Source organism: Paramormyrops kingsleyae, chromosome 1 (assembly GCF_048594095.1).
Source record: "Paramormyrops kingsleyae isolate MSU_618 chromosome 1, PKINGS_0.4, whole genome shotgun sequence".
In the NCBI taxonomy this organism is placed as follows: Eukaryota; Metazoa; Chordata; class Actinopteri; order Osteoglossiformes; family Mormyridae; genus Paramormyrops; species Paramormyrops kingsleyae.
The window spans coordinates 37,194,898-37,207,654 of NC_132797.1; the positions used below are offsets into that span (position 1 = coordinate 37,194,898).

General features: G+C 39.1%; 1 protein-coding gene across 2 annotated transcripts in view; it reads left to right on the plus strand.

The window, feature by feature from the left end:
* abca12 (ATP-binding cassette, sub-family A (ABC1), member 12) overlaps positions 1-2,927 on the plus strand; it is a 70,788-nt gene extending 67,861 nt beyond the window's left edge. For both annotated transcript variants that reach the window (XM_072715231.1, XM_072715233.1), the window contains exons 68-71: positions 7-99; positions 191-296; positions 492-629; positions 1,894-2,927. In XM_072715231.1, coding sequence (XP_072571332.1) covers positions 7-99; positions 191-296; positions 492-629; positions 1,894-2,001 — 445 coding nt within the window. In that variant the 3' untranslated portion in view covers positions 2,002-2,927. The remainder of the gene's footprint in view (positions 1-6; positions 100-190; positions 297-491; positions 630-1,893) is intronic.
* The last annotated feature ends 9,830 nt before the right edge of the window (positions 2,928-12,757 follow it).

Sequence of the window (12,757 nt, forward strand, 5' to 3'; positions counted from 1 at the left end):
TTGCAGCATGGAGGAGTGTGAGGCTCTGTGTACACGACTGGCAATAATGGTTAATGGACAATTCAGATGCTTGGGCTCCTTGCAGCACATCAAGCACAGGTAAGAGCGCTCTGCAGCACTACTTCAAGCAATAATAAATAATAAGGTATCAAGGGCTAATAAAAGTCTTTTTTTTTTCTCTATCTGTCAGATTTGGCAGTGGATTCACAGTTAAAATGTACCTGGCACTGGCCTCTAGCAATGTGGAATTCATCACCGACTTCATGCAGCTCCATTTCCCCAGCACATATCTGAAGGTGAGATCAGTAATTATAGGATTTCAACCTATGTAAATATTTAGTGTGTCCGAACAACTTACTAGGAGCTTACAAATTTCCATTGTGGTGCTTTCAGTTTAAAAAGGTCTTTACATTCTGTGGAGCTTGTACAGCTAACAATGTAGTCTATGAGTGTGTCATCACGCATAGTGTGTCTACGCTCTCCCCAAAAAGGACCAGCACTCTGCCATGGTGGAGTACCATGTGCCAGTAGCCCCTGGAGGTGTGGCTTACATTTTTGACCAGTTGGAGTCCAACAAGATCGCCCTACAAATCAAGCACTTCTCTGTCAGTCAGACCACTCTGGATGAGGTGAGAAAAGTCTACAGTAAACATCTTATCATAAAATTAATCTCAGATTAGTATTAAGATTCAATTACCAAAACATTATTAAATGGCGGTAGAGGACTTCGTGGGCTTGCTTATTTGATTGTCTATATGTTGCATTTTTATTTTTTAAATTTTTGTCTGTGTTACACAAAAATAAATACAGTGGTACCTCAGTTCTCGAACTCATTAGAACTCAAATTTCCTCAAAGTCGAACCAACCAGTTAAAAAAAAAAAAATGAACTAGAACTCGATCTGAATCTCAGAAGTCAAACCGTGAACGCCGACCTAAGATAACTTGTATGCGCGGGAAAATGAGTCATGCAGCATGTCTCTCAGCGGAAACATAGGGTAACACTTCAGTCTCAGCCTCGCATTCGCTGTGATAGCATCGTGCATGTTTACACTAGCGGAATACATATATTTAGACAGTAAAAATACATTTAGACAATGACAGTAACAATAATTATTATATATTAAAATATATTTTAAAATAAAGATTTCTTATTAATTATTTTAATATCATTAATAATAAACCATTAATACATTTCATTATAACAATATTGTCGTGGACAGAACGGAGACAAAGGCGATGACGTCAGTGTATTGGGGAACACGGGCTTTAATTACAGGTAAGGCAGGCAAAACACAGACGGACAATACAATGACCTGACTGGGGAAACAAACTGAAACGCGAATTAAATACAGAGGACTAATGACCACAACCAGAAACAGCTGATCACACGGTGATTCCACACGGGGATTCCACACGGGGTTAACGAGGGGGCGTGGCACACGGAAGGAGCGGACAATCGGGGCAGTACACATTGTTTGGATACATTTATTTTCTTACTTTACAAATTACTGTTTTGATAAATGTGTTTAGTACAGTATATGCTCTTCTTGTTTTATCCGGTTCATTTTGTGTTTAAATGCTAAAAAAAATTGGCCTGGAACCAATTAATTGGTTTTCCATTATTTCTTATGGGGAAAATTTGATCAGAACACGAACTTTTTAGGATTCGATCCGGAGTTCTGAACGGATTAATTTTGAGTTCTGAGGTACCACTGTACTATTTATAAAATAAAATGAAGCCATTAGCCTAAGTTAAAAAATACTAAGGACGTCACCACGCAGGGAGTAGGGCTGCCACTAACGACTATTTTGCTTTTTATTATGAGTGGGGAAGTAGCTCATGGATATTGGGTTTCATTAGTTTTTTTCTGGTGATGTCATTGTCTCTCTAGGTCTTCATAAATTTTGCTCTGGGAAAGGTGGGCATGGAATCAATTCCAATCCACAGTGAAGGGTCAGACTCTGACAGCCTGGACTCCACAGAAGATCTCGAGAACTAGAGAGGAAATACCTGTGCATTTTTTTTGTACCTGTCCACTATATTAGCATTAACTTCACACATTACAGAAGAAGGCATCTTTGAAATTCATTATTTCTTTAAAGCAATCATGTTATTTATGTTTGACAAATCATCTGTGGTAACTGTTTTGTTGTATCTTAATTTAGACACATTAGAATTCTATGTAAAATCAGCACTATTGATTTAATGCCACAGTCCACATATGCAGATTAGTTGTCAGTACAATAATGGAAGACTAATGACTGAAAACCTACACAGTTGTAACCAGTTGTAAGGGGTATTTTTAAAATAGAAATTGTTTATTATATGATGAAAATATTTGGAAAACATAGACTTTTAATGAATTTTGCCGTTAAGCATCTTGTTGATAGTATGAGCTCATTAAAGAAATTTAATTAAAGAACTCTAAACAGAAATGTTACTGAATAATATTAATTCACCTGTTCAGAATCAGCCTATGAACTGGCAGATTCATTTCAATCATCATTTCTAAGGACTTCATTAGGTAGGTTTCAGAGATTCTTTAAAACACATAGAACTCCATAAATGTATTTCACTAAGGATCACAAACATCCAACAATTATATATCTTGGACAGAAAGTATTTATTAATTAAAATGTGAAGAATATGTACTTATGAAGAGATTAAACAGCAAGCTAGTACTTAAACCAGTCATACCTTATATCAGGAGATCAAGCTATAAGGTGTCATGAGACGGACCTCCAGAACCCAAAAAACTACCTCTATCCTAGCTGCCAAAAGACAGGGGACTGAAGATTACTTGCAATATTGCAACTGTTGACTCAAGCCTGCCAGACCATGCAACCCCCCTGCAATACCACTTTCACTCCACCCTTGTACTGTGATTTTCTAATAAATGTTGCCTTCCTGGGGTGAGACTCGAAACCCGTGCTTGCTTGTGTGCCTCTGTTCCTGCAGAACACCAAAAACAGTTCTATGAAATATTAGGTACTTATTATGGATGTACTTATTTGGCTACATCCATACAGTATAATATTACAAAACTGCTTCTCAGTCAGGTTTTCTTATTTACCTCCTATGGTAAAAAACTTCAATCCACTAATAACAAGGTATTTAAAGAAACACCAGATTGTATTTCCATTCAAAGTTGATACACCAGGTGGTGGTAAAGAGCCACCCATATTATATGAATAAATGAATCAATAAACAGGTGCCTATCCAATAGAATAACTTGATGTCAACATTTTCAAAAATATATTATAGACTTTTCATATGTAAACAACTTAAATTTTATTCTTGTCTCAAGTATACGACACCTCTAACACTGCAGCTCACACTGATCGATCTGTGATGCGAAGTTCTATCACACAGTGATCCTTGTTTTTCCTGTATTGCTCTTGAAAAAAGCTTTAAAATTAACATACGTGTTGAGCAAATATTAGACAACAAATTGATCTACTATCCGTGGAGACTGCATTAAGGTTACTTCATTGAGAGAGATAAAGACCTGCTTGCAGAAATGTGCAGTTGCAGAGTATTGATTGGAACAAACCAATACACACTCTCAAAAGCATGATACTGTATATAAGCTTAATGGTATGTTGTACTGGAATATTGCCTAAATATTCATGAAAATATAAAACTGCTGCCCTATAAACAGCTATTAAACATTACCTTTGCATTACTGGCACTGGAGTTTACTGTAGTTCTTTAAAACAGGCCTCTTCACTGCCAACAAATAAACCAAACCGATAAGAATTTCCTAAATACTACTGCAATGCCCAAAACACCTATGCTCCAGAAAAGTAGAGAAAGGGCAGAGTAGCATTGTAACAGAAAAGAGATGTATTACTAGTCCTTAAAAGAACTCACACAGTAGATCATACATGAAGGACAGTGCTCTGCCTCTCCTACACAGGGAGGTCCCATGGTACACGACAGGGCGCAGACACGGTGGGAACACTGGTCATTGCACAAACATTATAAACACTAGCTACTGCACATGACATGTGGGGAACACATGGAACAGGGCACAGTTATTGATACTAACAAATACACAGGGCTATTTATGCCAGCAGCACAAGCATGATGGGAAATTGGCTCCCGCTAGAGGAAGGCAGCTAGCCAATGCTTCACTATGCAGTATAATTTTAATATGGGCATCTTCATGTGAACACACTATGTCTCACTGTTTTACTACATAAAACTGTATCATTTAGTCATTTTTATAGAATTTGTGTTCATTTAATCAGAAAAGTGACATTCGTAGGTACAAAATTTAATGTTAAAGGTATGCATTCAGCTTGCTGTAAATTTATTTTTTTCCGCAGGAAATAAGGTAATCACTGCCCAGCAAACAGCAATATGTACTTAGGACATGCTCTTTTGGTCTGGATGTCATCCTCAAAGGAGTTCCTCTGGACATCCTAGTGGAACATTAGAAAGTAAAGAAATGCTTAACAGAAATTTATATATTTTTAAATGCTATTCCAGGAAGCTGTCATAATTTATTATTATTTTTTTTTTAAGTATTTGTTTATTTTTCATAGTAACATGATTGTACTAAGGCCGTTCCCAATTAATGGACGTGTTGGATTTGTTGGGTAATAACCTTACAAGACGATGTAACCAAACAGCATACAATGATGGTGAAATGATTAAAGAACAGCGCTGGTGAAAACAACGTAACATTTTGAATATCCTTGAGGGGTCCCAATGCTGTACAAAATAACAAACCTTTCTTTCTTCAGGAAATGTTCAGCATTTATTAAAAAAACGTACAGAATTAATACAATTATCAATGTTACCCAAAAAGACTGTAAACAAATTAAAAGATGTTTGTGTTCAGAGAATGATTTATATACCACAATAAGAAACCAAAATGGTCTTCCTGGAACATGAATGCTGTGCTGCCATTTTTAAAATTCAAACCAGCAAGCTTAACCATTTCCTTCCAGACTCTTTTGCATACTGTGGTGAGTTTCATGATTTACTATAAACATTGTGAGATCTGGCAGACTGCAGCCGTTTGCTGTTTCAGCTCCCTGGCACTGACATGCTTTCGAGTTTAGTCAGAATCGAAGCTTGGTGAAGGGAACTTTATGGTGCCCAGGTAAATGTTTTCCCACACAGAAATGTACTGAGTTTGTCATAGTGTGCAAATGCTTATATGAACAAAAACAAGTATCTTAGTTTTGTTCCATGGTGAATAAAAACCTTCATACATATGATAAAAGTAAACTATATATCCCATTAGATAAAAGGTTTCAATATAAGAGATTTTTTTTGTTCAAATGAACCATGTATGGTATAGTTTATGGTTAATTGGCAAACTCAAAACTCATTTTAATTACTTACCCAACAAAGTACAAGAAACCCCTCTTTGTCTCACTTCACTGGCTCACTGTTGATGCTCACATCAAGTTCAAGTCCTTCATGCTGGCTTACAGATCCATCAATGGACAGGCACCTATATCCATCAAAAGGCTACTCAACACCTAAACTATATGGACCAAAGTATTGGGACACCTGGTAATTAACCTGCAGGAACTTTAACATCCCATTTTAAATACATAGGCATCATTATACAGTTGGTTCTGCCTTTGCAGCTACAACAGCTGCCACTCTTCTGGGAAGGCTTTCTACGAGCTTTTAGAGAGTATCTGTGGGAATTTTTGCCCATTCATTCAGAGGATCATTTGTGAGGTCAAGCATTTATGTTGTACATGAAGGTCTGGCTTGCAGTCTCCATTCTAGTTCATCTCAAAGGTGTTCATTTTGGCTGAGGTTAGGGCTCTGTGTTGGCCAGTCAAGTTCTTCCAGACCAAACTCATCCAATCATGTCTTTAAAGACCTTGCTTTGTGCACTGGGGCACAGTGCTGATGGTACAGAAAAGGGCCTTCCCCAAACTGTTCCCACAAAGTTGGAAGCATAGAACATGAGAAGATGTCTTGGTATACTGAAGGATTAAGAGTTCCTTCACTGGAACTGAGGCATCTAGCACAACTCCAGCAAAACAATCTCATACCATTATCCCTCCTGCACCAAACTTCACAGCTGGCACAATGCTTTCAGGCAGGTAATAGTCTCCTGGCATCTGCAAAACCCAGACTCGTTTGTCAGACTTCCAGACAGAGAAGTGTGATCCGTCACTCCACAGAACACGTTCCCACTGCTCCAGAGTCCAGTCGCAGCATGCTTTATATCACTCCATCTGACACATTGTGCTGCTCTTGGTGATGTGAGACTTGCATACAGCTGCTCAGCCATGGAAGCCCATTCCATGAAGCTCCCAGTGCACAGTTTTTATGCTGTGGTCAATGCTGCATTTTAGTGCTGCATTACTCTGCAGTTATTGAGTCAAAAGAATATTGGTGACTTTTACGCACTATGCGCTTCAGCACTTGGCAACCTCACTCTGTTACGTTATGTGGTCTGCCATTTTGTGGAATATCTAGCAGGGAAGAAATTTCACAAACTGACTTGCATAGGTGGCATCCTATGACAGTATCATGTTTGAATTCACTGAGCTCTTCAGAATAACCAATTCTTTCTGACTGCATGGCTAGGTGCTTGATTTTATACAGTGGGTATAAAAGTGTTGTGGGGTACATTTATTCCACACAATGTAATATAAACATAATCCACCCACCGCCACACACACACACACGCACACACACACACTGAGAGAGAGAAGAATCTGTTTAAAGGTTACCTATCTGGATATAATATGTAGATATGTTCCTTTAAGTAGTCTTTCATTTTTCTTAGAAATATATCTTACGGATTTTCTTTTTATCTTTTCTATCTCCTGCAGGTTAATGAATATATGTGTAGCATAGAGAACTTAGGAAACATTTAAAGAAATGTAACCATTTGTGTGTTTGTTAGTTAATGGCATGCATTTTATCGAACCTGTGTGTAGGAAAACAGTGCCTTTTTGTTAACACTATTTGGCAATGTCTCCCCCTCTGCATTCCTGAGAATTCACCTCTTACATCAAAGGAATGAATTCATATGTGATTTGCTGAAATATCAAACAATGGTAACAATCACAAATTGTAACATACAAATGTTTAATTGAGACCACTACTCTAGAAAACCGATGGCACCTCATGAACTGACCTAGGATTATGATGTGCTGTATGGATTTGGAATTTGATTCGTTTGTGTTTGCTGGAATTTGTTGGATTTCGAATTACCTAAATGTGTTGATGTCTGTCAATGTATAACATAACCGTTCATACTATGTACCAATCGAGTAACCTACACATATGCACAAATTTACACTGGACATTTTAGAGGCACCAATCTATCCCTCTGGGTGGGTCCAGAACCACCTGGGGTCAGCCATTCCACCGCTGGTGAGGACGAGACAGGAATCTACAGGGTAGGCACCACAGGCCCATGGGAAATCTGAGGGCCTGTGGGCACTGGGATGGTTGCTAGCATTGGGTCTGGGGGACACCAATGACATCCATACCCCTGGCAAACCCTCCGGGACAGGAAAAGATGGGGACAGAGCTGAGGCTTACTACTGCGCTACCATGGTTGCCAGATAGAAGCAGGTGTCAGGTGAAGGGGCAAGGGATGCAAATCCCAGCATGAAGGTGCTCCTGGCGGAGCCATGGGACCATTGAGTAGTGTTGGTCATTCTGGTACGGACAGGAATGAAGACTACCCACGTCGCAGCTCCAATAAGTAAGGGATTTTATTTTTACTCAAAGAAAAAATAAACAAAAGGAACCGTGAGGGGTCAAAAACGAAACAGGTGAATGACAAAAACTAAGGCAAGGAGCAAAGCAGAAACAAGAATGGCAGCAGAACAGCAGCAAACACACAATGACTGCCTGAGGAACAGCGCTAGGGCAGGAGCTTAAATACAACCCCAAATCAGAAAAAGTTGGCACGGTATGTTAAATTAAAATCAAACTGAAAACAGTACTTTGTTAGATTATCTTCGACCTGTATTACATTGAAAACAATATACAATATACAATATTCTGATTTGGGGTTGTACACCTGTAGCACTGGTGGGATTAGCAGCTGTGAATATATAGCCCTGGTATGTCTTGTTGTAAACCACAGTATGTATTTTCTTTACAGATGCAGCCACCTCAATTTTCCCCTCCAAGCCGGCTGCCTGCTGGCTGCCAGCCAAAAGCCAGCCAAAGTGAGTAACCCCCCTCCTTCTGGGGGTGTGCCTAAATTTTCGTTTAAACCCGCCCATTTATTCACTTGCAGGGTGTTACCATGAGATGGCGCTTTCTTTACAAAAACACATTTTAGTTGTGGTCACAAGTTTACATACACAAGTACAACAGGTATCAACCAGAATCTTTTGGTAGCCATTAGCAAGCTTCTGGCATAATTTTGACTGAATATTTGACCACTCTTCTTTGCAGAATTTCTAGTTCATTTAAACTAGTTGGGTTCCTGGCATGGACCTGGCTTTTAAGCATAACCCACAAATTTTCAATAAGGTTGAGATCGGGGGTACTTCACAAAGCAGGATTTCTTGCTTAGCCGAATAACTTGTTGGAGTTAAGGTAAACTGAAGACACAGCCGAAGTTTTTACAACACCAGAGACAGACAGAGCTAGGTACTTGGCTAACGAGCATGTTGGTACATACTTCCTAAGAATGTGCAAAGCATGTGCTTTCTATCTCTGCCTTCAACCAGACAGGAACTGTTTTGAAGCTTGGCATCCTGATCAGGAGTGACAATTTGTTGTTCTAATATTCATGTATTGTTTTGTATTATTCCTGTAACATAATGTGATTGCACATTTTATTCATCAACGTTTAATCCGTTGCATACCATAAACTGAAAAAAGACTAGTATTGTCTCTTTTCTTACAGTTTTTTTCAGTTGCTAAGACAGGGTAGTATCTAGGGTAGTATCTCTTCACATGCCTGATCCATCCTTGGCATTGCTCTGGAGAAATATCTTGGCATCCAGCATTCATTGTTTGATCTTGTGTCAATTGACATAATTTATTTATATTATGTGGTTTTTACAATCTATTATAGGTCTTGATAGTAATTTAACAAAATGACATATTTCAGTTTTGACTGTCTTATTAGCAGTTTTAGGGTCAGTATGTAGGTATGTGCAAAATGGCCTCTGAAAATTTTATGTTGTGAGTGAGACAGGAATCCATGACTTTTGAAGCGTTTAGTCATTGATTGCATTTTCTATGAAAGCTAAGCGAAATGCTTAACAGTTTAGCCCACATAAGCTAATGTTGTGGTGACTGTATTAAGAGTTTTTGGAAGCAACTTCAGTATCTGTCTTAGCAATTGAAAAAACTGTAAAATTCACACTGCCTTTCCAAACTGATTGGTGTGAGGAGCAGTGACAGACATTCCAGACTGATGGGCTATTGACAGTATGCAAAGGTGTGGTAACTCCAAAGTCACTTCAAAGTTGTAACACATTTTTAATCAAACCTCATGCAAATTTTTGAATGTCTCATTCACCTTTGTGTAGCCAGCCCCTATGTCTATAAGCTTCAGAGCTCAAAAGTCTTGGCGAGAAATGTTTATAATGTGATTTTTTGCAATTTGTCAGCACCACTGAAAATAGGTTTTTGAAAAGTGTATGTTTAAAGTAGATTTTAACAAAAAAAAATAGAATAATCACATTCTAAATGATCTCAGATTATTGGTGCTGAATAAAAGCATTTGTAGTCATTTGTAGTGATTTTTAGATAGGTGAAATATTTTGCAGTTTTTCCAAATTGTTGAAATATTAAAAATCATTTTGGGAACAAAACTGCCAATTGCCAAAAGTCATTTATTGAATCAGTCACTTGTTTGGCGAAACTTTGAACCGTGCTCACCTAGTTAGACACAACTTGCAGATCTCAGTCATCCTTTTTGCTATGTTTCTTTTATGTTCCTCTTTTTGTGTCTGGTACTATGACAAAAAAATACCAATCTGTCTATCTAGTGCTGCTTCATTATTCCATTCTCTTTGTGCAATGTACTGATGTACAGTACTGTCAGCAAAACAGCATGATACTACCACCACCATGCTTGACCGTTGGTTCAGTGTTCTTAGGTTAAGAAAACAACCTCACCTTGACCCCTGCAAACATATCTCTCTTCATTGTAGCCAAGCAGAGAAGTTAATGACACATTCACACGTCATTGTGATAACGCCTAACCCCCCCCCCCCCATGAATGCGTAGCCATCACCAGCCTTTCAGACTGTTAGCCAGACAGAAAGAAAGAACACACTAAGGAATGTGTCTGTTTTATTCAAGCACATTATAGAACCATATGTTTTTTTCATTTTCCACTCTGTCCACCTTTATTCTCCACAATCAACCTTATTACTTTGTTTAGGCCTGTAATTAGTCTGTTACACACATCTTGAGTCACTCTCTTCTCCCAAAATAACTCTTGGAAACACTGCTGCTTTGTACCTGGCTTGGCCTCCTTGCGGATGAAGTCTTTCATCATGTGCCAAACAAGCTCAATGGGCTTCAAATCTGTTTAATTTTCATATACCACACTGTCCCTCATTGCTTGACAATATCAGTCAGTCCGCCTCATCTCCAAAGGGGGAAGTAAAATAGAATTCTAATTTCATCAATAAACTGACTAAAAACACATTTTGCTAGTTTTAGGCCATCTTTGCCTCACAACAGAAACTATTTCTTAAATTTCACAGGCCATTTATTGCAGTGTTGTCAGTTTATTAATGAAATTGGAATTTTGTCTAAATATAAGAAAATTATACTTGCTTAGATTTTCATTTTTTGCAGTGGAGTTACAATACCTGATTTCAGGTATAAATCACTTCAGCTTTCATAATCACTGCTCTCCCTGGTGGATGGATAAATCATTGCAAGTACTTTACACACTTGTCAAGGACCAGCCAGGGCCCTATCATGGAAACGGGGGAAAATTCAAGTGGCTACATCTGTATGTGAATACTTGTGTTTCTGAGTATCGTATATTCCCTTACCTGTATTGGAAGGTCTAATATTCATGTATTGTTTTGTATTATTCCTGTAACATAATGTGATTGCACATTTTATTCATCAACGTTTAATCCGTTGCATACTATAAACTGAAAAAAGACTAGTATTGTCTCTTTTCTTACAGTTTTTTTCAATTGCTAAGACAGGGTAGTATCTAGGGTAGTATCTCTTCACATGCCTGATCCATCCTTGGCATTGCTCTGGAGAAATATCTTGGCATCCAGCATTCACTGTTTTATCTTGTGTCAATTGACATAATTTATTTATATTATGTGGTTTTTACAATCTATTATAGGTCTTGATAGTAATTTAACAAAATGACATATTTCAGTTTTGACTGTCTTATTAGCAGTTTTAGGGTCAGTATGTAGGTATGTGCAAAATGGCCTCTGAAAATATGCGTAATTCTGACATGTTCTAGTGTTATGACCTGCCACACATGAGCCTTCCTGTCTAGTGTATAACCTCCCCATGTTTGCATGGCATGTTGTCCCTGTGTGCTGCTTATTGTGCAGTCCTTTTAAGGACTAGATAAAGTATAAAAAGCAACTTCGTGCCAATCCGCCACTCCATTTGCCGCCACCGCAATGCTCCGGTCTGCCCGGCACCATACTGGTGTCAGAAGTGGGATGCGAGAAGCAGCCCAACTTGCACTGTGGAGCAGGCGCTTCTGAACATCATGTAGCAAGTCCGCTCCAATCTGGCAGACCTGCAGGCAGTGTTGAAGCTAGGGCATCAGCTATATGTTAGTCCAGAAGCCAGCCGCAAACTGGCCAACAGATAAGCAGAGAGCACCACAGGGACTTCCGGGTTTTTGGAGGGACTTCCAGGTTTTTGGACTTCCGGGTCACTGCTCATGTGGTCAACCGGTTGGCTTGTAGAGCGGCTGTTTAATTTATTTTGTGTATTTTGTGTATTTATTTTAAGCATACAGTCTGTCAACGTATTTCTTTATTAGGACTGACACTCACAGTTTTTGATAACCGCACTCTTTCACGTGTTATTTATTTATTTTTAACCACGGACAGTTCTGCCGGCTCCGCCATCTTTCTTGCCGGCTGCTGTACGGATTACTAAAACGAAGACTGGAATTTACATCAGCATGGACAGCCGAGGACGCCTCTTAGTGCTGATCGTCTTGCTTTTCTGGTTATTTGTGGAGTTTCTCGGCCAACCTCAGCGGACTCAACTTCCCCGATGTGCAGCGGATCGCCTACTCCAGAGACTTTGTACTGCGGTTTGCTCCTCACCACTTCCATACCACTCCCATAGGCACCATACCGCAGGAAATACTACGTGACCACGAAACTCACAACAAAAAAAAAGGTAATGAGGAGGGGGAAGAAAAAAGGTGGAATAAGAGCTTGTCTGAAGAAGGATTGTTGTAAACAGCGAGCACTCCCCTCGGTCATTCTAGCCAAAGTGAGTTCGCTTTGCCATAAGACAGACGAGCTCCAAGCTAATGTTAACCACATGCAGGAATATAGGACTGCCTTCATTCTTGCCTTTGTGGAAACGTGGCTAAATAAGAACATCAGTGATGACACACTGCAATTAGACAGATTTGGCACCCCCCTCAGACTCGACCGAGATACTGAGCGCACTGGCAAACAACATGGCGGCAGTGTGTGTCTCTATGTAAACAAACGCTGCTGCTCCACAGTCGTCGTTCGAGAGGAGCTGTGCAACAATGACATAGAACTTCTTGCTGTCTCATTCCACCCCTTTTATCTTCCCAGAGAATTCCCTCAACTCTTTTT